Source organism: Buteo buteo, chromosome 3, assembly GCF_964188355.1.
Source record: "Buteo buteo chromosome 3, bButBut1.hap1.1, whole genome shotgun sequence".
In the NCBI taxonomy this organism is placed as follows: Eukaryota; Metazoa; Chordata; class Aves; order Accipitriformes; family Accipitridae; genus Buteo; species Buteo buteo.
In genome coordinates this window covers 19,098,520-19,121,820 of record NC_134173.1, presented here as the reverse complement: position 1 = coordinate 19,121,820, position 23,301 = coordinate 19,098,520, and the positions used below count along the sequence as shown (strand labels likewise).

Genomic DNA, 23,301 nt, shown 5'->3' with positions numbered 1-23,301 from the left:
CGCTGCAATAGTGGTGAAACATCCTCTGCTGTGATGTTACTGCTTATATGTTTTTCAAGAAGATTGCAACCAGGAGACTATATGACCATGTATTAAAACATACGATAGAAGCAACAGCTATTGGGTGCTCTTCTCGGAGCTAAGGCATCTGTCCAAATACTTGGTAAGCATTTTGAAGGGTATAAGAGAACAACGTCTACAGTGTGCTGGATCCTGCTAATATTTTCACTGGCAAAATTTCCTTTGTGTGGTGCAATCACGGACAGCTGATGCTTTCAGTTAAAAGGCGCCTATTTATTTTATGCTAATGTAGGGTGGTGGCTTTTTTTTTTCCAGTGAAAGTTAACACACAACTCACAGCTTGGTAAGTACATATTTTAGAGGACATTCACTAAATTGTTTGACACGAATAGATCTGTCACAAAAACAATTCTGTTTCCCACATCCAGGAAGTAAAAACTGTGGCCCATTTGCTCTAATTCATTCATTTGTGAAGAAGTATAGGAATTGTACTTCCCTCCATTTCTTCATACAACGGTACATAAATAGCGGCATCTATCAATATAATATCGGTCACTGGAAAAAATTAGGAGGCAAAACCAATGACCTAATACAACAGGGTTATTACAGAATCCAAAGAGACACTGTGTGAATAAAGAGGTTCACGAACGGAGTCGGCGTTACCTGAAGTAAGAGACTCTAAATTATGCTAAGGTGTACGTCAATCATAACAGTGAACATGGAACCTTTGTTTTAAGATTTAGAGACACGCTGTTTCATCCAGTAGCCACGTGGCCCTGAAAAAGGACTTACAGTTTTATGAAACATTATAGTAGAATAACTGCTGAGACTACAAAGAACGTGGAGGTGGACAAAGCAGAAGGAGAGCCCACTGGAGACGCATTCGGCGTAACCTGAATTTGTCTGGCACTTCTCGTGAGGAGGGCTGCCGCTGCCTTCGCGCTGGCTGACTTCAGGCACCAGCCTTCCCTCCGCGGCCCACAGCGGCACGCTTGCTGGAGTACTACTGTCGCCAACGCCGACTGAGCGAGCGAACGCGAACGTCGCCTATTATTTTTCTCCTACCGTCGCACCCAAAGCCTTCCTCCCACGGCACCGTTAGTCAGCGCGTAGGCGAGAAGCCGCCTGTGCGTACAGGGGCTGAAAAACCGCGCTGTAGCTGCGAAGGCTGGCCGGGGGCTGCCTCGGCCTCTCCCCGGGTCGCTGTCACCCTCAGGGGTCCCTTTCTGCCAGGGGTCTCGGCTCCTCCCCGGGGGTGCCGGGGGATGAGGTTGCCCCTCAGGGGGCTTAGGCCCGGGCCCGGTGGCCCTTCCCTGAGGGAGGAAGCAGGGAGGGCGGGTGCCGTAGGCAGCCAGGGTCCGCGCTGAGGGGGCTCCAGGCTGGGAGCCCCTCGCCCCCTCCGCGGGGGAAGGCGGCCATGGGGCGGGGTGGCGTGAGGGGACGGCGGCGCCGGTTGAGGGCGGAGGGGGGGGGAGCGGTGGGCTGCGAACGTGTGTGCGCCTGTGTGGCGGCGCGGGCGGCGTGCCCCCGCCCTTCCCCCGCCGGCGGCCAGCGCTGCGCGGTGGGCTGGCGCTGGGGTATTTACGGTAAGGTGGACCCGGCGGTGGCGGCTGGGTGTCAGGTGATCGGCGCGGAGGAGCCGTTGCCGCCGCCCGGGGAGGAAAATGCAAGATGGCCCAGCGGGGCCGTGAGGGGCTCCGCGGCGCCCCCTCCCCGGCGCGTAGGGCCGGCGGGAAGCGTTGAGGCCAACCCCGCCGCGCCAGAGCCCGTCCCCGGCGGGGGCACCGAGCCATGGGGCTCTGCTACAGCCTGCGCCCGCGGCTCTTCGGCGACGCCGGCGGCTCCATCTCCAGCGCCGGCGCCGCCTCGGAGCCCGAAGCGCCGGCGGAGCCTCACGCCGCCCCGCAGCCGCAGCCCCTCGGCGCCCCGCTCCGGCCCGGCGGTAAGCCCGGCGGGGAGGCGGACGGGCCGCCGCTGCTGCTGCAGAACGGCGGCGGTAACGGGGCGGCCCCCGAGCGGCCGCCGCTGCCCAAGGCCGGCGGCCCCGGCGGCGGGGGGAAGGCGGCGGCGCGGCAGCAGGCGCTGCACCAGCCGCCGGCGCTGCAGAGACCCTGGGAGAAGCTGCGCCTGGAGGAGAGGGAGGCGGAGAAGGAGGCGAGGAAAGTCAGCAAGAGCATCGACCGGGCGCTCAAGGAGCAGAAGCGGGAGTACAAGCAGACGCACCGCCTGCTGCTGCTGGGTACGCGCGCGTGTGTGTGTGTGTGCGTGGAGCAGTGTGCGTGTGCCTGTGCGGGGCGTGTGCCGGGGCGGGCAGGTGCCCCGCGGGGCTCCCCGGCAGCGCCCCCTCCCCGGCTTCCCCCGTTTTCCGTGGGCGCCCTCCATCGCTCCTTTGTCTCCCCGCTGCCGCCCCCCCCCCCCCCCCGCCTCCGTCCACCGGGCTCTCCCCCAGACAGGTTTATACCCCCCCCCCCCCCCCTTCCTCCTGCCCCTCGGCCCTCTTCCCCCCTTCTGGCCCTGGCAGTGGCTTTGCAATGGATAACACGAGGGGTGCTTGTCCCGCGAGGGCGAGCGGCTCCACCCAGGCCGCCGGGCGGGAGCGATGCGGATGGGGCAGCCCCGGGGTCTTCCGGGGGAGGGGAGCCCTGCGCCGGGCGGGGGGGCCGCCTCGGCCAGAAGTTGGTCGTCTTAGCGCCCGAGCAACTCGGAAGCATTAAAAAAAAAAACCACCCAACAACAACAACAAAACAACCCCCAAACAGACCCACAGTAGCAAGGAGGAAAAATGGCCATGCGTGAGATGTGTGGAGCCTGTGGATGGTCCTCCTCCGCCGTGTGTAACCGGGGATGGTCCGCTGAGGAGCGACAGTGGGGGCTTGTGGCTCCTACACGAGAGGAGTGCTGATGAGCAATAGGCTCCGTATCTAAAGAGCAGCGAGCGGTGTAAGGGGAGATAAGCGGCTGTAGGTATGTACGTATAGTCCTTGCAGACATCGCCTCTACTAGAAGATGGGTTCTTCAGCTGTTGGCCCTCAAATTTTTTTAGGGATGACATGTCAGCTTTTGTCCCCTCTCCTCTGAGGCGCTACCTGCGGTCTGCTATTGCCACTGCTCTTTCTAAGCATTAGTTAATAGTCCTCTCCAGAGGATTTGTACCAGCTGATACATTTACAGTATGAAAACCACAGGGGTATCTAATACAAGCATCTCATTTCCTGCAGGAAACAGAACAGTCATACTGCAGGGCTTTTTTTTTTATGGTCTGGGCAGAGGGCTTGTTTGGCCTCTTAGCTGTGGTCATAAATCTCTGTTTTCTGTTAGCGTGGCAATACCGATTTGCTTTTGCATTAGCTTGCTTTGCGTGTTTTCATAAAGTTGTGTGGTACGGAGTTTTGGTGCTTATCTGTGTGTCTTCCAGGTTTTGGGTAGCCTTACGTCTGTCTTTATAAAGCTGGGTTTCCATGTTATTGGATTCCTTCATTCCTGTTGCTGGGTGAGGGGAGGACAAAATATGAAATACAGCAGTGTACAAAAGGTATAAGCAATGTTTGTGAGAACTGTAGTGCTCCAATTCTAAAAAACAAATCATGGGCTTTATTATTTCCCATAAAATACCAGCCTGTAGGATACCAGTACAGCCAGTAAAAGGAAAGAGAAAGAAGATGTAATTCCTACTCCATGGAATTAATAATACTCTTTGTAAAATGTTTCTTCTGATACCAGTATTTAACTCTAAAATTTAAAATATTCCATTAAAAAAGTGTATTTTAAAAAGGTTTTTCTTCCTGTAACATCTGAAGGTATGTTGTGACCAATATGGCTACCAGAAGGCAAAGATACTGGTTGGTGACCTTCCTCTAGAGAGGAATGTAATTGCTTGAACAAAAGGATCCTAACAAATAGGTACTGCATGTAGTCTATAACATGGGCGGTTGTCATAGTAAACCAGAGCAGTAGGCACCTGCTCAGAAACAATGCAATTTGAAAAATAAACCATGTCTGACCCTTGGCACCCTGAAAGACACTCAACACTCCCAAGACTCTCTGTGTTGGATTTTGTATTAAATCTGTGTCATAGTCAGAAAATACTCTGTTGTTCTCTGTATCGCAGGGAGGAAATGCTGGATTATTGTTTCAGCCCTGGCTGATCAGGGCCTGACATCAATGTTTGATTTGGGTGTAGGGAGAGCTGCAGGTGCTTTGTGTTGCTGTTTGCAAAGAAGTAGAAATTCTGCTCTAGTTAAGAGGAAAATATTTAGAATGGGGAAGGGTTTATTTGTCAGAGAAAGAGTAAAGCAAAATTGCATTGCACAAGGTAATCGTTTTCAGTCTTGCACAGAGGAAAAGACTTGGGATGCATGCAGAAGTCTTTTAGATCGAAGAATATTATCAGCTTGATATTTTACAGCGCTTCTTGTGGTAAATAACTTGATCCCTGTCCCTAAGGTCTTCCTGGGAGAGTGAACCTAAACAGCGTGCCTTTGCTGGAGAGAGGAGGAATATTTTTGTAGATCAACATGGAGGAAATCCATAGCAGCGGAGAAATGGTGAATGCAGTGACAGCAGAGCACTGTCACAGAATAAACAAAGTTGAGCAACAGCATTGGTGTGGGCTTTGTTTCTTTCTGGTTTTTTAAATACAAGTTTGTAAATAATAGCTTTGATTTGGTTTGTCCCTGTATGTCTTGTACGTGAACTGGGGCAAGTTTAGAGGATATTATTGAAAGTTTAGAGGAAAACACTGTATATTTTAAGGAGCTACAACTAGATATGAAAAGGATATACAGATAAGTGCACTAGTATAAGAACATTAATAATCCTAGAGTCTCTAAATAAGTAGTATATTAGAAGAGAAGCTTCTATAAATGCTTGGAAATGACCTTTCCCTAAAAGCACACTAATTCTCCTTTTATTATGTCAAATGAAAACAATCAGCTTTGTGATGAGCTATGCATATAAGTTACCAAAATATTATGAAGTCTCAAAGGCTTTTTTTTAGCATATGTTCCTAAATAGCTCTCTAAGAACATGTTCTTACCTGTCACAGCTCCCCCCCGATTAATGTCTCATGCTGCACATGATGTTTTGACGCTCCCCTCTAACCTACATTTAGAAACACTTAACATGTTTTGTCATAACCAGTAGTTGTGAAAAGGGGGGTGTGTGGTAAGTCCTTGAGAACAGCTCTGTGTATGCCTCCCACAAATAGGTGTATCAGTATCAGGTGGCTGTAACTGTGATGTGGGGGCTTTCCTGGTGCACTGGAGTGACAGCAAACATGGTTTGAGTTGGTTGGTTTGTTTTTCTTCTTCTGCAAGAAGATGAACCCACACAAAATGGAAATTTGCTTTCTACCGCAATTGGCTGTTTCTTGTTTAATGTCCACTTTAAAAAAGGAGAAAGGACTGAAAACCTTGAATTGATTAATGTGCACTATATTATTGGTGGGGTTTTATTTCCTTTTATTTTTATAAGTGAAAATGTTAATCTGTGCAGAATTCTTAGGATGCTTTTGCTAACCTTGAGATGAGAAATTTTTTTAAGCATCCATATTTATTGCACAGATTTACAGGGCTTGGTCAGAGTCTTGTAGCTTTGGTTTCTGTCTTGTTTTCTGTTTGGTCTTTTTTTTCCAGAGAACTGCAGATACTCTCTTCTACAAGACTGTTTAGTTGCTGATTTCCTAGAAGCTGTAGAAGCAATTTAAATTCTCATTTCCAGTCTTGTATTTTAAACTATTTTGGGAGTAAGTGGGGTGAAGGGGGATTGGCTCTTAACAAAGTGCTAACCATTGTGGTATAATTAAGGCTCATGTAATGTTGAAGTAAGCCATAAATATTTTTATTACATTATAAATAATTTTTTAATAAATAATTTTTTTTTCCTAGTTAGCTGTTGTCTTCTGGTCTCCTCTGGCTCCTGTTTTTTTCCACTTCCCCTGACTCCTGGTTGCTGTCCTAACTTTGGATGACTTTCTCAAGTAGAACTCATTCTTTTGCACTTCCCTGCTAAACTGAAACTGAAAGTGCTGGGAGGAAAAGCTTTTCTGTTCAACAGAAACTGAAAGTAATGATATAGGGATTGAGGGAGGGAAAATGGAGATAGTAGTTTTCTTCCTTTAAAAGATCCTGTAGCTGCTTACATGATATTTAAGTATTGACTTGGTAGTGAAATTTAGACATATTTGATGATGTTTATACACAAAAGTGTATAAAACATACAAAGAAACACAGTTCCCCTGAATTAATGGAAATCAAACACAAAAATGCCTTGTCAACCTTGGGGAGTTCCTAAGCTGTAGATCCCTGAAAGCTCAGAGGTGTATAACAAACAGAATGCTTTACTACAGTTTTTTATTTTCTTAACTACGCACCTGTTGACTGTTGTCAGAATTACACTGTGTTGCAAAAAGGATTTCTGCTCTGACAGTGGCTTTCAGACTAAAATTGCAGTCTGTTATTTATGTATGCTGCATCAGCAAACCCTTAAGTTTATAATCCCCAAACCAATTTTAAGTATTAAAATTAACCTTAATAAATCTTATTTTAAAAATAACTAACTTTTATATAGTGCCAACTCATGCTTATTGATAAATACCTGAATTTAGTTTAGCTTGATGTGCTGATACTTTGCCTGTACCTGCATAAGGCTGTGTGCTTGGGGTGTTTTTCCTCTTACCACCAGAGATGATGCCCTCCCTGGTCCGTAACTGAGCTGGGCACCGCTGCTTGTGTTCCAGGGTGTTGCATCTTCTTGTTGCATCCTGTATATCCCTATCTCGTCTTTACAAAAAAACTTGTTGGTTTGTGTTGGTAGATTTAGGATCCCTATAGCCAGGTAGTACGAGCATGTAGATAATGGATATAAAATTGATAGGAACAGATATTTTTAGGACTTTGAGATAATGGGCTGCAAATACCGACCAATGTAATAAAGTAAATGGGTTTTATAATCCCTAATCCTTTGGATCATTCGCATATCTTTCCAAATGCTCTTCTGGTTTTGTTGTAACTTATGCCATCACATTGAAGTGTATATGCATGCCTTGCAGATGAGGAAACCAGTAGGCGGAACTCATCAGGACATGTTGGAATTAGTTCTCTGGGCATTTTTTAAGTGTGCTGAAAGTGATCCCTTATTTACAACACTTAGCTTTTCTTTATTCTGTAGATTACTGACTAATTGCATTTGGCCCATGTTTAGCTGTTCTAACTGATTTCAGTTCGTTGATTAATTTTGCTTATTTTTTAATCACTTTTAAGGAAAAAATACACCTTTTTTGTTCTATTCTATGTGTAGTAGTGTGTCATGGTTTAACCCCAGCCAGCAACTAAGCACCATGCAGCCTCTCACTCACCTTCCTCACAGTGGGATGGGGGAGAGAATTGGAAGAGTAAAAGTGAGAAAACTCGTGGGTTGACATAAAGACAGTTTAATTGGTAAAGCAAAAGCCATGTGCGCAAGCAAAGCAAAGCAAGGAATCTATTCCCCACTTCCCATCTGCAGGCAGGTGTTCAGCCATCTCCAGGAAAGCAGGGCTCCATCATGCCTAATGGTGACTTGGGAAGACAAACGCCATCACTCCGAACATCCCCCCCTTCCTCCTTCTTCCCCCAGCTTTATAGGCTGAGCATGACATCCTATGGTCTGGAATATCCCTTTGGTCAGTTGGGGTCAGCTGTCCCGGCTGTGTCCCCTCCCAATTTCTTGTGCCCCCCCAGCCTCCTCACTGGTGGGGTGGGGTGAGAAGCAGAAAAAGCCTGGGCTCTGTGTAAGCACTGCTCAGCAGTAACAAAAACATCCCTGTGTTATCAACACTGTTTCCAGCACAAATCCAAAACTTAGCCCCATTCTAGCTACTGGGAAGAAAATTATCCCAGCCAAAACCAGCACACAGTGCTGGGAGGCTTTAACTGCTGAGCAAGGGTGGCTTCTGCAGCTGTTACTTAGGCAATATGAACTTTCAGTTATTAGGCAAGTTTTGCATATCAGTGTGTATTCCACAAATGCTTATCGTAGCATAGTGTCTTAATTAAGCAAGCTATGCTAATATCTTTGTCTTTTTAAGCTCCCATTACCATTGTAACTTCTTGACTGCAGAAATTTTAAAGAGTATATAAAACTTTGGGATTTGTACACTTGTTTTCTCTTTCCCCATGCCTTCCCCCGCCCTGCCCCCAGTTTAGAAGAAATACAGTTTGATACTTTGTTCCCATGTTCATACCTTTCCACTGCCCAATCCCATACCCCATATTTCCTTCCTTGCCAGCCCTTTGGCATTCCTTAACTGAATCTTATGAGATTTTTTCACTCTCCAAGAACACTGTATAAATTATACTTATATTGTGGGGTTTGGTTTTTTTTTTTTTCCATTTTAGCATCTTTTACACAGTGAAACTATACAAATTTGGGGAAATATTTACTGCTTGTAGGGGGGGGTGGTTTTCCCTAGAGTCGTGGCTTCCTTCAACTTACTTTTCAAGTCAGGTACCATTTGAGCTTAGAAAGTTGAGTTAATTTTTAAAAAAATCTTTCTTCTTTTCTTTTTAATCCAACAGCCTCATTGAGCTGTGGGGGAAACCTGGTCTTCCCTCTGCTTACTAAATTTAACCTATTTGATAGCCTGTTCTAGGAACACTTTGCTTTCACTGAATGATATGGAAATGATTCTTCTCCACGGACTTCTGAACAATAGTAGAGAAACAAAATGGTGTAACTAAGATAACAGAGCTGTTGCTTACCCTCCAATAGAAAGGATAGAAATTTCTGAGTTACCATTTTTACATTGGGGAAGTCTTGACCATACCTTTCGGTGTTTTCTTAAATTCTGTGTGGTTTGGATCTTTTGTAATGCTCTTTGTAGAGTAGATGCTTGGTGGGTTGAACAAATTAGTAAAATGAAGCACAGAGCAGATGTTATTCAGCCTGTCGACTGGTGCCACGGTCCAAAAGAAATCTAAAGCTGTCTTTCACTGAAGATGCAGATCTATTTTTAGAGATGGAAAATGTATGTCAGTAGTTATTACTTACTATGTTCTTAATAAAAGCAGCCTTTTGTAGATAGTTAAAATCATCCAGTTATGGTTAAGATTTACAGCCTTGTGTGGTTGCTCAACCCTGTGAGCTATTTGTTGTGCTGCAGTCATCAACACATCTTTCACTTTATGGGCAGAAACTTGTCCTACTGTGCCATTACTTAAAACTGTCTGACAGAACTGTTTTAGTTTTTTTAAAATTTTATATGTTTTCTTTTGACTGATAATATCATAAATCAATAAGGCTGGGTGGTTTGGTTTTTTGCTTTTTAAATACCCAGGAGTGCAGGCTCTGGAAGAAATGCAGCTTCCTACCTGGCCTATGCACATCATATTTATGCCTTTTCCAAGAGTGAATGAGCATTAAGTATGCTGACTAGTGATGTTTCATGTTATCCCTGCAGCAGTGCATAAGTATATGTGAAACTCCTGTCTCATGATTTGTCTGCACATGAATATTGAATAAAAGTTTAAGGACTTAAAGCCTCACTGGATAAGCTGTATGAAGAAGGAAGGACATACTGTTTGGGACTAGAATAGATAAAAAGTATTTAAGAAAATATTTATTTTTTCCTTGTTTTCACATGCAAAGGATCAAAAAATCCAAGAAGAAAACCTGCCAATTAATGACTGTAACATAAAGCATAACATCAGTCACCTGTAGTGGAAGATCTTAACTGATAAGATCTCTTTGAAGTCAGACTTGAATTTCTTCCTCAAAATCTGGTATTTTACTTTTGTTTGGTTTTAAACTTAAGTTTGAAGAATTAAAAATTCCACTTACATTTAAAGTAATGTTAGGTTTCAAGAATAATAAATTATTCTTTCTCAAAATACCATTACTGTAGTAAGTCAGATTGAGGTTGTATTTTAAATTCTATACTGTGAATTCTTAGCTAAAATAAAGATAACATCATGTGCGAACAACATGCATTTTGGAGCTTATAAAGCTGTTCAAAAGTATAAAGCCCCACCTGCCCCCCCAAGTATTTAAACAATAAGAAAAAGAATTGAAAAGTCTTTCACTTTCTCTATGCTAGGCAATACAATTTTGACAGTTTCTTTTAAGAAGACTTCATTCCTGTAAAGGGCAAAAAGGAAGCTCTTTTCAGCAGTTAATTCCAGCAAATTATCTAGTTGTTCTTCAGAAGCTGCAGAAAAGGAGAACATTCCTTGTGTGATTTGGGTTAGTGCATGCATTGGAGATAAATAGCAGGCTGAAAACATCTCTAATAAAAACCTGACAATAAATTGAGTCCTCAGTCTCTGTGGGTATTGTTTCCCCACTCCCAATCCCTCTGTTTTATTGTTTGAAAATACATACTTTTTAATACATGTAATATCCGCTGTATTTAACTTGTCATATGTGGATCAAAATGGATAGAAAGAGTTTTATGTTTCCATCATGAAGAATGAAGGCTATGCTAAACTGCCCAAAATGTGGATGATCATGGGTCCTTATTCTGCTGTGCAAGTGAGATTTATATTAAGCGATTTAATCTTTTATTGAAAAATGTCGCAAACATTGCTGGAGACATTACCAACTCTGTTATGGTACAATTCTCTTAATTATGGAGAATTAGTCATTCTGGATCTTGAAGCAAACGCAGAATACACTGCATGGTGTTAGGCAGTGCCTTCCTAATAATCATCTTTATTTTCTTGAAAGCCTCATGTGGAGGACTAAGCTACAACAGAAGCAAGTTGCTTTTTTCTTCAGTGAGAGGACTCGTTCATATTTCACATGCTTGAATTAATTTCATGTTGACTGAAGAATAGTTTTCTGTTCCAGATGACACTGTTTCAGATAGAGATACACACACACGTCTGTGCGTGCACACATGCCACCAGTGAAGTTCTTGTAAAACACGGTAGATAGCCATGAGGAGTCTAGGTGAGTTAAACAAGCCTTAAGGAGTATGTGGTTGGATTATATGCTGGTGTATCTCATAGGCTTAAAGCTTTGTAAGAATAGGGCAAGTCTAATGGATTCTGTAACAAGATTGTTTTTATTTTCATCCTTTGACTCACTAGATGTTTGAATTACAAAATAGACTTACGGTGTTATCTTCTGCTTGTTCTGAGCTTGCTGCACTTGTCTAATTCACTCTCTGTGAGAGAGATGAACAAGATACTAAGTGCTTCTAACATGTGCCAGCCTTTGCAAAGACATACTTGGTTTTTTTATGTTCTTACACAAACTAAAAACCTAAGATCCAGAAGAATATAATAATTTGTATAAAGGACATATGCAGAAGTAGCCACTTCATAATCTGTAAAGGTATGGTTAAAGAGGTTTGGGGGTTTTTAAATTAAAAAAAAAAAAAAAGTCTTTTTTCTTTTCTAAATGGCAAGATGCTGTGGAAGGTATTCATGTCGCATAATGTGTCTGTTTTCTCCCAATCATTTAATCATCTAATACTAAAAACTGAACAAAGAAAAAAATCCTCAATGTGTACAAGATAAGTTTTTCTGCTTCAGCTGTGCTTAAGAATCTTGTAGTACACTACAAGTATAGTGTGGTTATGTGTAAAGCTCTGCAACCTAGTCATGCATAAACAAGCAGGAAAACTGCATTAAGGATTGGCTATAACTTAAGGTGACTTTCAGATCCTTCTATTCATTGGGTCTGCTGACTTGTGAGCATGGCTTAATGCAGAACAATAGCGGTTCAAACTGTTTTGCGTTTATCCCTTGAAAATATTTCGTGAAGGAAAACAGATGGGATGTACAGGACAATAATTCTGGTTCAGATTGAGTAGTTGATGTTACTTTGATTTAACATTTTGAAAATCTGAAATTCTTTATAGTATTTTCTCACAGTCTTTGGTGGGGGAGGCGGAGCACAAAAAACGACCAACCAACAAACCACCCTTCTTTCATGTGAATTTCTGTGGCTTTGGTTTGTTGAACAGAATTGAATTTCAAGTTCGTATTGATTTGGGTTGTGCCTATAGATGAAATAGCACTGGGAGGGGAACACAACCTTCTGGCAGTTGGAGAAAGACTGGATAACAAACAGCACTTAAATAACTGGCATGCCTTGTTCCTTTTAGTAAATACATTTTTCTTCTTACTTTTAAGAACATTTTGAACAGCCTGACACTTTCTGTGATTCTTCAGTGCTCTAAAGCATTTAATTTCTCTTAATGGAAGACTGATACAGAAGCAGTAGAGTTGTGCTTGATTCAGTGCTTCCTGATGTATTGCTTTCAGATCAGAAGCTGTAGCAATCCCTCTGATGCTTCCATGAGCTTCCAGCAATTCCATTTCTCCTCCCTCAGGTTTTCTTATTCTACTTGATGTGACATCGGGATTCATGAGCTTGTTTGCTCAATAGTGTCTTTCCAACCTGATTATTATTGAAATAGTACAGTTGGTATGGTGTTGGGTTTTGTTGGGTTTTTTGTTTTGTTTTTAAATGGGGAAACTACAATAATATTTAAGGAGGCAACATATTCACTCCTAGGGCCTTCTACCTCTTAACTATATATAAAGCTGAGGATGTTGACTCAGCATAGGGGGAAAAAGAACAAAAATGCCTACAGTGGTGTTTGGCTTGTGATATGCAGAACTCTCCTCTGTCAGTGGATTCTGGCTCCAGGTATGTGTCAGCTATGTCTTTGAACTACCAGAGGTGGAAGGAAAACTGTTTCATGGAAAAGCTGAAAAGGAGAGAATAGTTTATTGATACTTGAAGTTGCTCATAATTTAATGTAGAATGGATCACCTGAAAAGTAATCTACTCCAGAGACCATTTGGCAATAGTCCTTGTGTAGTTAAAAGGGATTCATAGATATGTGATCTATCTGCTGGAGACTGAATAATACCTTCTAACGTGTCAGGAAAAGTTAAAGCAGTGCAGTGAAAGGTTAAACAGCCATTCAGAGGACTGTGTTACAGAAGGTTTTGGGGTGGGCACGGGTGGCACAGGACTGTCTTCCATGCTGCTTCATGCTATGCCCAGTACCTTTGCTAGTGCTTCTGCTCCAGCAGTTTCAGAAGGAAATAGGGATTCTGATGCTCTGAACGAGAACGAGCAGATGTTTCACACTCGGTCTGCCTCCCTATACAATGCTTAAGAACAGGTATGTGTTAATACCTGGTTGTGCTCTTTGGGGAGACCATTCACCTTAATGCCACAGTTTCTTGGGGGTTTTTTGCATTGCTTGTGTGAGCAATGGCACAGCCTGCCAAGGTTCTTCAGTACCTGGTATTCTAGTACAAGTAGATTGGGTGCAGGGCAAAACAAATACATAACCTTCTCAAGCCTAAGCAGCATAACATCAGTACATCCTACTATGTTGACTGCCACTGAAATGTAAAAGTTCTCTTCTGGTTTGATTTTTTTTTTTCCCCTACCCCTCTCCCCTCCTTTGACTTCCTGTTTAAAGTGAATCCAAAGCCTCCTTGTAATACCTCACTTTGTGTTTCTTTAGAGGTCAAATAAACTTATTTCAAAGTAAGAATTTCTGACGGTTTGTTTTTTGTTGGGTTCCACACACACCACCACCCCTCCCCCGCCCCCCACATTCTGTATCCTGATACCCTTGGTAAAAGAGTAATTAGAAGCTTACTTGAACTGGCTGTTTACATGATGTGCAAAGAAATGCTGAATTAATCTCTCTTAATCCTATATCAGAAAAAACAATTTGAAGATACTACGGAGTACCAAATAAATAAATACACAGCATCTTTTGAGTTCAATCCTTTATCCCCTAATGCAGTTCTCTCTGAAGTTAGACTGGTAAGACTTTAGTATTGGTAGCTGCTTCATCAGTGTGAGGTAAGCAACCAGACAGTGGAGCAGATTTAAGGAATTTATGAATAAGTAGACTGAAAGTCCAGAAGTAACCAGTAAGATTTTTCCATGCCACTATCTATATAACCAAGAAATCATTTTACTTCCCAGTTAGTCTCTGTGCTCAAAATTATTAAGTTGCTTGAATTTTAACATGAATATTACTAAAGTAATCTTCATATAGTGTTCAAGCAGTGGTATTGTTTGGGACCTTATTTCAGTTCTAAATAGGACACACTCTGACCCACCCACCAACTTCAGCTTCTACTTGGCTGGAATTCATACTGCACTTGCTTTCTCCATCTTGTTTGTAGCTGTAACTCATGTAGTTATTCCATTCCTTGAAAGAAAACAGGCTGGAAAATATTCCTTAAAAGCTAACTGTGCTCTTCACCTATTGCTTGTCTGAACTGTTTTTTCAACATCTCAGAAGTGGGCAATGCCTGCTTCTAATGGTGTTCTTGTTTGTATTTATTTTCTGGAGGAAGCATCGTTTTTCCTTTTTTACTTGGTTCATCAGGCAATTCAGAACTACTATATATCCAAGTCTTTCTGAAACTGGCCTATAAAAATCTTTGTACTCTGCTTCTGCTGCTTCTAGAGATAAGACCTTGCAGTGGCTCATTGTAGAGTATTATTTGATTGTACTGTGCTTATTGGAGAGTTGCTCTTCTCCAACATTACTGCTCGTCCACATTTCAGTCTTTGTTAAGCTAGCATTATTCACAGTGGTATCTTTAATCAGTGACTAAAAATTTACTGGTCCTGTGAGGACCTTACTAGCAACACTGCAACTAGTTGATGATTCACACTTATTTCTTGAAATCCATCTCTTAGCTGATTCCTGATCCACTTAAAATGTATTGTATTAATCATTTGCAGAATAACAACAGGCATACATGTGTTGCTTATTTATAATATCAAATGTCTTATATTGACATAAGCCTTTAACTTAATCAATGGTGTTTGTTATCAATATCCCTCAAATATTTATTTTCAATTAAGCAAATAACTTATTACTGATTCATGGACCTTAGGTGGTAGATACCAGTCCTGTGCTCGATGGAATGTGATTTTTCTCAGACTGTGTGTAACCTAAATAACAGGATCTCCTACCTGAAAAACTTTATTTTCTGAGTCTCTGAGGTTATTCTGTAGAGTAACGGTAAATGTGATTGACATTCTTTACGCCATTATCTGTGGTGATTTGCAGGACATGCATGCTTGGATCCTTCCTGGATTGAATTCTCCTGTAAATATTGAGAAAAGAACTGTTTAGATCACCCTGTGAAGAAAGAGGGCAAGAATCTCTGTTTAAAGAATTACTTGTGTTGACACACACAGCATTATTTGCTGTTACTCTTTTAAGTAAAAAACATAACCTGACATTTCTGGGTGAATGTTTTCATTAAACAATGAGGCAGGTTATCCACGTCTTGGTCTAGCATGGTCTAGAAGAGCATGGTGCTAGTATGATTTCTAGCAAAACAAATAATTTTATTAACTTGAGGAGATGTTTTGGAAACAGCAGTGTTTTGCTTGGTCCATTGCATCGCTAAAGTATAGTCTGTTTTTAGGGTGGTTCAAACTGTCCACCTCCCTCTCCTTTTCTTAAAAAAGAGACAAGCTGCTTATTTAAATTCATACTTTCAACAAGCTGAAAATGCTTTGTCAAGATGAAATATTAAGCCAATTGAATATTTACTGCTACTACAGACCAGAGCAGGAGAAAAAAAATAATCTCATGATGTTGTTTTTTGTTTCCTTCTTTGTCACTGGCTGTAGTCCAAAAGTGTCTTCAGTGCTATGTTAGATCTTGCAGGCAGTTGCTTGGACCTTTTATGAACGCTGTCTTTCAAATCAGGTGACTCCGGTTACTTTTTGCCGTCTTTGTTTAAGGCTGGGAAGTTACTGATCATTCAGGTTTTGAAATCATCCTCACCATAAAAGAGTCCAGCTCAAAATGTAAAGCTCTTAAATCCAAGCACTTAGTAAATTAACAGTTTTATTTCATGTCAGCTTTTTGGTGGCTTTTTTTGGTAGTAGTTAGGAAAAATAACATCTGTTCCAAAAACTGCTTATTGTTAGAATTGTTGTGTATGTTACATGTTAGAAATCGACTCTTGTTCTAGCCATTTACTAAGATTAAGGTAGAGTTTTTACCTTCATAACACTCTTCTTTGTTAATAGGTGTTTGAGTGAAGAATTAAGTCTCTGTGAATACATTGGGGTATTCTCATTCTTTAACTCATCCTAAATGCACACTAGCAATTATCTAAATTTATGAAATACTTGACTGAGTCCATCATCCTGTCACCACAGACAATCTTTTTTTTTCTTTTTTTCTTTTTTTTTTTTTTTCCTTCTCAGGTGTATGCATTTCTTTCAGAGCACCAGATGGCTTGAAAAGCTTTCTTGACCCCCATCCATAGTTGACAATGTATTTAACATTTCAAAGGATAGCGCTTCCTCTGTGGGTGTTCTGATAAAATGCTCTAGCTGGAGCCAGGTCTTCTGGCATTTTAACTAACTCTCCACACAGGGACCCTTCCTGTGGAGGAAACATGCATTTTCTTTAAAAAGAACTTCCAAAATAGATTGCAAGCATAAACTGTGAAGGAGGAGAAATAACTTTAAGTATAGGAGCAGTTGTGTTACTGATTCTGCTGTAGTATGTAAAGATCTGAAGTTGTAAGTCAGTGTAACGTGCAAGTATGTAAAATGCATACTTATAGTGAAGGCATAGCAAGTCTTGCTGTGGTGGCAGGAATCCCAGATGTGAACCTAACTCTGCAGTGCCATCAGTCTGGAACCTACTGCTCGAGATGGAAGAGGGAGCTGAGACCCAGAGGCATGGCAGAAAATTATTTTCATGAATTTCATCTTTGAATGTCTCGTTTTTCAGCTTGAATATGGTACATGTCATCAGAAATGCTTCAAAAGTACTGAGCAGTTTTGTCTTCCACCAACTGCAGCTGGAGTCAAATGGTCAGCACTGAGGAAGACTTACACACAAAAGTGTTGTTTTGCATACTCTGAATATATCAATTCCTTCAAGACGAATAATCTTTATTTTTGTTTTAGTGTTATTTTTGTCACATTGTACCTGGTTCAGTCATTGGGTATGTATTTAAGTGATGGTGATAATTCATTTGCTTACAATATGATTATTTTTTAAGGAAGTTTTTATTTTGAGACTTAAAACTGAAAATGCCATTTCTTTCATGGAGCCTATGCAATGCGGTATGCAACCCCTGACTTAAAAGCAGGATGCTGAAAAAATATAGATTTCAGAATAGCAGACTTCTTAAAATGTTGACAGAAATGCTTATTTGCTTGGTTTTTTAATTTTCCCTTCTGATCCTAAATGCCCATTGGTTTTTATCATAGAAAACTTCAGGCTGAGATGTTAAAACCTAATAAAATCAGCTGAATGGTGTCATATAATGAAAATCATTAGGAAGACTCAACTACAGCAATCAGTAGGGTTTGAGTGTAACTATAGCTAAACTGTCAAATACACATGCAAAGGTTAGGCATTTCCAGCATGAAGGGTATCTGTTCAAAGTTTGGTATGTATGCTTTATATCAACATTCATTATGTTGTCTTTGATTACATGACTGTCTGTGCTTCCTTTCTACATTCCTCATAGGTCCCTACCTACCTTGCAGTATATACAGTATAGAGTAAATATTAGCAACTGAATAAGACATGTTGACTGCATATCATCTTCATTTTTTTAATGTGGAATAATTCTTGCACTGTATACAGAAGTCTTTAGTGTCTCATGTGGATTTTTGAGGAGTGAACCATAGATATATTTCCTGTTGTACAGATGGAAAATCTAAATAGAAGTGGAACATGCTCAAACGTACATGTCATCTGAATTTTAATTATTAGTTTAGATGTCTACAGCCTGGTCTACTTCTAAAATTACTTTAGAGAGCTGGTACAAAAAGCTACTACCTTTGGTGTCCAAGTTACTATGTTAATGTTTACTAGAATTTCTGAAAACTGCTTCTCAAATTAAATACTTTTGAGAGTAGGGAAACTTACCGATAATGCTGCAGCTGTATGGCCTCCTCTTATGGCCATGCATCCGAGATGTGAAAACTCAGCTGGGAAGAAACTGAATCTTCTGGTACCGTTTTTATGTCCCAATGCCAGTTTAATGATCTGGGCCTCTCAGATGCTGGTCAGACAAGTTCCCTGTCATGGCAGCATGAGAAAGTCTTCAAGTCTTAACAGTATACTGTTCCTGGCTTTCCTGTCTGCGATGTCCTATTTCTAGTCCAGGGAAGAATGATGACTTGGAGCAACTGTTGATACCCTTTCGCCTGCCTCACTTCAGATAAGCATGAGATGTAATACACTGGAGGATGTTTTGGCAGCAGCATGCCATGTTGGGAAAACCGCCCCATGTTGTAAAGCTTGTCAGACTGCATTGCTACTGAAGATTTTTGTAATGGAAAAGTCTCCTCTGACCATCTTTGGGAGCAAGAGGATAAGCAAAGAGTAATGGGAGTATCTTACTGCACCAAGCAAAAGTCTCTGAGCCTAGACAGATTGACAGCCGTATTGCTGCAAGGGGAAACTTTGTCCCTGCCCCTTGCTGCTCATGCATGACAAGGGTGCCTGGAAAAAAATGAAGAAACAGCTTGTTCTTGCAGTCAATAACCTAATTTACTCCAAGCTGAAGCAGACTAGTAGTTAATGAACTGGGTGTTACCAGGATTTTCTTGTATGGTCAAGCTCCTTCATAATACTTACTGCTTTGTTTTGCCACCTCTGGTGATAAAGCTGTTTATATAGTGGTACAATTTCTAGTATAGAGCTTCAGTATAGTTATTAGGTCTGCCATTTTTCCTTAGCAAATGAGCATGACTATAAAAATTACACTTCACGAATATTTCCATGAGCTGTATTTATTGAACATGTCATCAGTGGGCTTGATAACAATGGAGTTGGAAATCCTGCATTCCTTAATTGGAACAAACTGGGATCCAAATCCCATTCAAAACATTATGTGATTTTATCCTATTTTAGATCCCACATCTATTCTGTTGCTCAGGGCTTGTCTTGTATCTGTGGTACTATGCCTGAACTAATAAATCCTGTGGGATCATATCTAAGCTGAGGTCAGTGTTGGATAAACCATGTCAATAATTCAGAAATAACTGAGTCGCAGAGCTGATTTCTGACTATTGTAACTTCTGGGTATTGCTGGCTGCTCTGAAAAGGCCACAAGAATTATGAAGAAAGTTCAGTGACTTGTCCACAAATGTAGAATAAGTTTAGGCAGAATTTGAATGACTATCTGAGTGGATGTGTAGTCAAAAGAAGCTGTGACTTGACCGCAACTAGAGTGGAAGACCTGTGTCAGTATACCTAAGGTGCCAGATGACTTCTGTGGTAGCACTCAAAGCTTTATCCAGTGTTCCCAGTTACCTGCTAGTTCAGGGGTAAAGAACAGTGCCACTGGATACAAAGGCACTTGTGTATGACCTGCTGTGAAGCAAACCTCTCTGCAGCAAAGAAAGACTACAGTTCCTGTTCCTTAAAGAAAACTGTAACAGCCTGTTTGCTGTGCCAAATGTCTTTCTTTACACCAGTTTCAACCAGTTTACAAGTACCACTGCTGTTGGCTGTATCACCTTGATTTATTCTTTACTCACCATTTGCTTTGCACTGAATGAAGGAGGATTATGTAGCTAAGCTGCCATGGTTTTTCCCACAGCATAGTTGAAACTGTTAATGCTATCTTTGCAATTTTGTGAACTGGGAGTAAACTTGAAGAGAAAACTTTATTTTTGTGTTAATTTTATTTTAAAGCCAGCTTGGAGTTTTTTTTTTTTATTTTTTTTTTTAACATGGGGAGGGAATGGTGGTTAATTTCAAGATCAGCTGATGAAAGACCATCTTCTGGTGAAACTTCTGTACAAAACAGATGCTGGTCTGGCATTTTCATAATGGTAACCATTCTTTCTAGTTCTGCTAGTAAGTAAATTCTCTTCTGCTAAGAAGTAAATTCTCAGCTTCCTGATGGTTCCTTAGTAAGGAGTTGCAACCTTCATGTGGCTTAGTGGATGTTCTGTATCAGTTTCTACATCTTGCCTATGAATGAGAATATCCCAAAGTCGGCTTTTGTTTCTGGCTGTTTATTTTTCAGGCCCATGTGTTTTCAGTCATCTTCTGCTAGATGTAAGATAACTCTTCTGCAAGACATTCCACCCACTCACGGTAGGGAGTAAGTAGTTTCTTTTGGAAGGCTAAGTGGTCTCAAAGAGCACTTTGATGGAGTGAGGTGCACTGTATTGGCACTCATGCATCACACCACGTTACAGTAGATGCAGCAGATAGAACATTGTGGTTTGCCATCAGAAAGGTAGATGCAATATTCATAGATCCAGAGATGTGAAGGTGTAATTCTAGGACCTTACATTCGATGGTGTCTGTGCAATCCTCACACATTGATTGTTAGCTCTGTTAAATGTTTCTTGAGCTATTCTGTGACATTATACAGGGAAGATTGCTTTCTTGCATCAAGAACTCAACTTACAGGTAAACCTGTTGCCACCAAAACAGTTAATCGTGAAGACCACTGTGAACAGTCTCAGTGGAGATTTATTCTACAGCTGTAAGTTGCATTCAGGCTTTGTAGTTCACCAGTGATAACTGGTCAACTGTAGATGTGGAAACAGCAGCTCTGAAGATACTTGTCAGATGGTTACAGCTTGTGATTTACTTTTCTTCTGTTTCCCACCCCCACCTCCAGGTTAGACTGTGTTTGGGATGCAGGCGCAAACTCAAGTCTCCTTTGCCAGGGAGTGATTATCCTTTGTGATTGGTTTCCAGACAACTCAGCAATGTGTTCTGCTCCAGGGCCTTGAATTTTTAGTGGAAGAACTGAGCAGAGCTTTGTGTCCACTCTTCTGATGGGCTAATCTTCTGAGTTCAGTACCTTTTAAGAAGCAGTAGAATTGTTCATTTTACAATTATTTCCTCTGTCCAACGTCTTCCCATCCCAGAAATCTCTCTTGCCACTTAGGAGTAGAAAGAGCAGCCAATTAGCAGAAGGACAAGTTACTTGGTATGTGTAGATCAGCTGGACATTTTCTGCCTCTAAATATTCTTCTGTTCACCTTTCCCTCTATTTGTGATCTCTCTTAGTCATTGTTTCTCCTTATCTGCACATTTGCTTTGCAGTGTTACTGGATTTACTCTTCTGTATATACCATATGCTGAGCTTGAGGAAAGCTCAAATACAAGTGTTCCCATAGGCTCCTGCTTTGTTTTTGAGCAATATAATGTGCACATTTACAGTACTGGTATGCATATTAACTGCAGATGTCAGTCATTTGAAACTCATTAGTAATGAGTAAATAATAAACTCACAGGTCTCTAGTGAGATGGGGATGTTCCTAACTTCATTAAATCTCCCCAAAGAGTTTACTTTAGACATGATTTTAGCTTGTATTTTGAGACAGAACCAACTCAAACTAAACAAGTGATGTTGTTTTAAGAGAAGAAGTAAAGCTGAGAAATCTTTCTGTTTTCTGATGCAGAAGGGATAGTGTATTATACCTGATACTTGGATTAGGAGGATTTGAATACAAATATTTAAGGGGATGTGATGTTTCACTAAAGATTTTGGGAAAGGAGTCATCTGCCTTGGTATTTTTATGACTGAACAAATATTGTCATGGCAAGGTTTTGGCTTCTCAGGGGACGATACATCCTTGACTGTTATAGTTTTGTGTATGTCAGTTTACCAAGGCTATAAATAATGTTCTTACGCAGGCTTAGTCTTCTACCAAAAACTGTTTAAGGCTGGTTTTTTCTAGGGTAGGAAAAACTATAGCTGAATAATTCAAGAAAAGTCTATCCAACCCAATAATCCATAAAATTACCACTGTGTTGTTCTTATGATTTAAAAAAGTAAAATGTGATTGTCCTGTTACATTTTGAGAACTAACTACTTGAGACTTTTTTTTAAAAAATTTGTAAATAGATTTGTTTATCAAAACAGCAAGCATGACGTTTTAATGGTATAGTGTTAATGAATTGGTGCTACTGTTGCCAGTGATACTGGCCTCATTACCAAAATTTGCATAGTTGTGTGAGTTATATGGGCCACTAAGATGATTAGAAAGGGGCCTTCATGTTCAATAAAACTTGGTTGCATAGTGTGTAAATAAGGCAGGAGGAGTGAGAATTGTGTAGAATATCAGCTGTAGACTCTCAGCTTGTGACTTCTTAGCCAGTTTGGAGAGTTTTCCTGCTTGGCTTGTCACTGACTTCTCCCTACTTTCACCCTTTCAAGGCTTTTGGAGGAGACTAGGAGCTGTAGTCTCCAATGAGGTAACAAACCCAGAAGTGTGACTGACCAGAGAAAGGTTTGCAATTGAGTGGTGTTCTTCACCGTGGGTTCTTCTTGATGAATTCACGTATTCATTGCATTGTATCTTCAATCCTCATGGTGGCAGCAAAGACTAAGAGAAAAGAAGCTAACCTAGTGCAGATGACCTGTATTTTAATTAAAGTTAGAAAGAACATGCTTATATTTATATTTTTAGTTTTTGTTTCCAGTGGGGCAGCTCACAAACCGAAGGTCAACTTGAGCTGCAAAACTTTGTCATCTGTGACTTCAGTTTGTATGAACTGGTAAGAGCCATTTAGTTGGGAGAAATATTTCCTTTTTTCCTCCTTACCCCTGACCAGCAGGTAAAGGTAGCATTAGTGAAGATCCTCAACTGTTGAGAATACTTACATGGCAGGGTTAGAGTTTCAATTGTCCAAAAGGTTGTCCAGAAACTATTTTAGTTGTTGAGTTGGGAGGGGCTTTTGTTAACCACAGCACATGTACCAGGACTCCATTGTTCTAGGCACTGCACTACCACAGTGTTTAGGAAAGACAACAATTTGCATATAAAGTCAGGGTCTGTCTGATGGATGCTGGTTGGAAGGAGAGAGATGGTATCAGCCTGAGTGATCGATAGTGGCATAACTGTTGTCACATTTATAGTGTTGGGCCTGGAATCCAGTGAAACCTATCAACACAAGACAAAGAAGGAAATACTGAATGTTAGTAATAAGGTACTGATAACCCAATAACTGAAAAGAAGTCACTAATATATGAAAAAGTTGGCTGCAGATTTAATACTGTGCTAATTAAGGAAGGGAGGTAGTACTGCTTTTAAGTGTCTGAAACAGCCTTTTCTGAAGTAGTGTCACTTAGCTCGATCATAGGCACTCAAATTTCTTACCTTAGTCTCATTTGTTCATATATGAATGAACAGTTATTTCAGGGTAGTAGCATTGGTTTGTAAACCAGCACAGGAATGGGTTCACTTTATATCATCTCCCTGATCTCAGAATCACAGTTCAGTTTCTTGTGATCTTCTTCCCCTGTCTGAAGTTGTCAGTTGTTTGTTCTGTCTTCTGTG

At 41.1% G+C, this 23,301-nt stretch overlaps 1 protein-coding gene across 1 annotated transcript in view; it reads left to right on the top strand.

Annotated features, from left to right (window-relative positions):
• Positions 1-1,580: 1,580 nt before the first annotated feature.
• Positions 1,581-23,301, top strand: part of GNAL (G protein subunit alpha L) — a 190,904-nt gene continuing 169,183 nt past the window's right edge. The window contains exon 1 of the mRNA XM_075022952.1: positions 1,581-2,260. Within this exon, the coding sequence (XP_074879053.1) occupies positions 1,813-2,260 (448 nt within the window). The 5' untranslated portion in view covers positions 1,581-1,812. The remainder of the gene's footprint in view (positions 2,261-23,301) is intronic.